This window comes from Etheostoma spectabile, chromosome 3 (genome assembly GCF_008692095.1).
Source record: "Etheostoma spectabile isolate EspeVRDwgs_2016 chromosome 3, UIUC_Espe_1.0, whole genome shotgun sequence".
Lineage (NCBI taxonomy): Eukaryota > Metazoa > Chordata > Actinopteri > Perciformes > Percidae > Etheostoma > Etheostoma spectabile.
Genome location: NC_045735.1, coordinates 27,857,081 through 27,860,312, shown reverse-complemented (window position 1 = coordinate 27,860,312; position 3,232 = coordinate 27,857,081). Strand labels below are relative to the sequence as shown.

At 44.1% G+C, this 3,232-nt stretch overlaps 1 protein-coding gene across 1 annotated transcript in view; it reads right to left on the bottom strand.

Annotated features, from left to right (window-relative positions):
* The window catches only part of map3k10 (mitogen-activated protein kinase kinase kinase 10), a 37,965-nt gene that overhangs the window by 6,396 nt on the left and 28,337 nt on the right, over window positions 1-3,232 (bottom strand). The window contains exons 4-7 of the mRNA XM_032507924.1: window positions 2,472-2,647; window positions 1,803-2,049; window positions 573-695; window positions 344-482 (exon numbers count right to left, since the gene is read on the bottom strand). Coding sequence (XP_032363815.1) covers window positions 344-482; window positions 573-695; window positions 1,803-2,049; window positions 2,472-2,647 — 685 coding nt within the window. The remainder of the gene's footprint in view (window positions 1-343; window positions 483-572; window positions 696-1,802; window positions 2,050-2,471; window positions 2,648-3,232) is intronic.

Below are 3,232 nucleotides of genomic sequence, written 5' to 3'. Positions count from 1 at the left end.
CCATTGCCAAATGAGTTGCTACAAAGCTCATTAAGACGATCAGCTCCACACAACTCTCTCTGGATTTCTCAGTATGACTGTGTTGACCGGTGACTTTCCTGCGCAGAAACTCGAGTGAAGATAATTAGCTCTTCTGGAGAGTCCAACACGTGTTTTTTTTAATACTCCGTGTCCTCCTTGGCTACTAGTAACTGCGTATAGAGGGGCGTGGTGGCGTGGGGTTGTGTCATGTGGACGCTCTGACAGTTTTGTTGTCATTACTCAGAAGTCCATATGGGGGAAACAGAAACTACGCCCAAGCATTAACATTCATCACTGGTATGTAAACAAATTGTGCACATACTTCTCCTCCCCGCCGACCCTCTCTTTCTGGAGGGTGGAGCTCGGCCCCCAGGTGCGTCCTTTCTTCTTGCTGGTCGACAGGTCCTCCTTCTTACAGACAGCACTGCGACCCCACGTCTTACTGCCATCGCTCGGTGTCACTGTCAGGTAAAAACTCACATTACACATCTACCTCACATTCTCTATCTATCACACAGGAGGCTTTCTGACTTTTAGGGGTTTGCGCTCACATCTTATGGCTCTGAGTCGCGGTATGACCCCCGGGCTGGCAGGCGGGGTGGTGCTCTCGCTCCCCTGAGGCTTCCTCTTGTCCACGCTGGGCGACGCCTGAACGGTGATCTTATGCTCAAAGCCTACAGGTGAGAAGAAGAAAAGATTTTGTTTTGTTTTTTTACAATAATTGTTTTTCATTGGTCAGACATTTCCTAACTGTATGAGCTTCAATACAAATCGAGTCAAAACATGTCACACAGAGGCACCCTGGTGGGTAAAAGTGCTCCCCATCTCTCTCTCCCCTGATTTTCGGTCAGCTTGCTACTGTGTCTCTGTGTGTACAATACCCACAAGAATATAATTTAAGTCATGCAAGTCTTCTTTGATTTTACCATGCATGATATATTGGAGAATTATTTCCATAAAACAGAGATACGGTCACAATGTCTGTTCTAGTTGTTTTCATTTTACTCAGCATGTCCCTCCGTCTCTTGTCTCCAGCCACTTCTTACTATCCTAGACCTCTGCATTGCCATTCTCCATCCATCCACTAGATGGCCTCAGTCTCTCCCACCTGTCCCAGTCACCTGACTCTCACTTCCACCTGCTCGCCTGTTTCCACTTCCCCTCATCAGCCCCGGCAGTATATAACCATCCTTTTTTTTTCACACCCTTTGCTTTCAAGCCACATCAATTTACATCAACTGTATCCTTACATCTTGAACCTGGACCTGCCTTCCTGTAAGCTTATAAATCTTTACTTTGTCAATAAATGGCTGAACTCTTGCTGTCTGCCTGGACCGTAATATATACTGTGGACTACCTACATTACTATTCTGGTGTGTAAGAAACTGATGCTTAAACGAGTGGTCCATTAATCACCTGATGAAATGTCTTATTTTCCAACTTAGTCAGTTGATGTTTTAATCATTTGTCAAATAAAACTATGGAAGTATCACTAACATACGGACCACACTTTCCTCAAAAACAAAGGATACATTGAATTCATTGGATTTTAGCGTGGTTTTCCTTTTTTCATAATGAAGGAGATTAACTTTTACTGGCACTGGTGTGTTGGTGTAGATGAACTGTATTACTCCTTTCCAATCTCTTACAGCCATCTATGTCCTAAGTTTCCAACCTGTACTAAACCACCATGTAACTGGGAGCCCTGCCAGTTTAGAGCCCCTGATTCATCAGATTAGAGCAACATGAAGAATCTGCCGGCAGATCCCTCTTCCACCCACCAGAGGGCAGACTGATACAGTTGCTGTCTCGGCCCAGCTTCAGTAATCTGCTCTTCTTGAAGTGTCCTTTTCTTTTCTTCACGCTGGGTTTCTCCTGGTACATCTGGTGGATGATGATGTTCAGCTCCCGCTCCACGATGTCGATCTCCCTCTCGGCCAGCTCCTGCTCTCTCCTCCTCAGCTGCTCCTCCTGCTCCCTCTGCTCCTCGGCTGCTCGCGCCAACGCCTCCTCCCAGGACCTCAGCTCCTGAGGAGAAGATGCAAAAGAGGATGAGAATGAAGAGGTGAGGTAAGGCGGGAGAGAACAGAAGGGGGAGAAGAACAGCATGGCGAGGAAGAGGAGGAGAGCGAGAAGGATAGAGGATGAGGAGAGGTCATTAGCACAGCAGCACCTCCTTTTTAACACCTCTTTTGGAAATCGGCTTGTTGCTAAGGTGATTCGGATTTGCAAAAACGCCTCAGACAGATAGTGATGTGGCGAGATGCTTCCCACCCTTAATCTGAAAAGTGATTGTCTCTTCTGTTAAATACATTCTAATTAACCACAGAGTCCTCAACATTTAAGTCTACTGAGCTGTAAATTCCTCTAAAATTACAAATATATTCAGCTAATAATAAATTCACCTCTGATGAGACCTGACTTGTGATCTGTGTTTTCAGATTTCTCACCTTCTCTTTGGCCCTGAGCTCGTCAAACATCTGTTGGATCTCCGCCCTCCAGTCTTCCTGTAAGGAGTGAAAGGACTCCAGAGGCATCTGAAACATGGCCGACTGCTCGATGGCCTGCAGTCTCCTCAGGATGCTGGTGAAGGAGGGCCTGCTGCGGGGGTTTGGGCTCCAGCACTCTGCCAGATAACAGACAAAATGAAGAGTTATCACTGAGGTTAGTGTCATGTATGATGTGTTTTATTGTCCTAATCTGATGCTTTAACCCAAGTGATTTAAAATAAGTGCATTTAACCTCCATGGGAGGTGTCAAAGGTGTTTTATCTGAAACAACTGACTTGGCTGAAGCAATGTTTTTAGTTAGATTGCAGTCTTCTGATCCTGGCTTTGACTCCTGTTATACAAAAAGAAAAAATTGATGCATTCACAAAAACTAACACTACATTAAAAGGTGTTTTAAAGGACAGAGGTAGTTTCTGCTGACACGCTTGCTTAAAGAATAAGCCTGGTGCTTATTTATTGCCAAACAAATTGTATGAAAACACCAATTCCATAAAATCCGTCTCTGATTTCCCAGCCAGTACTCTGCCTCAAACCCATCGTTCTATCGTACTAAAAACAAATCTTTCTAACATAGTTTTATTTTTCAAAAAAGGGTGCATTTGTCACTTTTCTCAGGTAGAATCAATAGGATTTAATCATTGCTGATTTTGGACTTGTCATGGGATATATATATATATATATATATATATATATATATATAT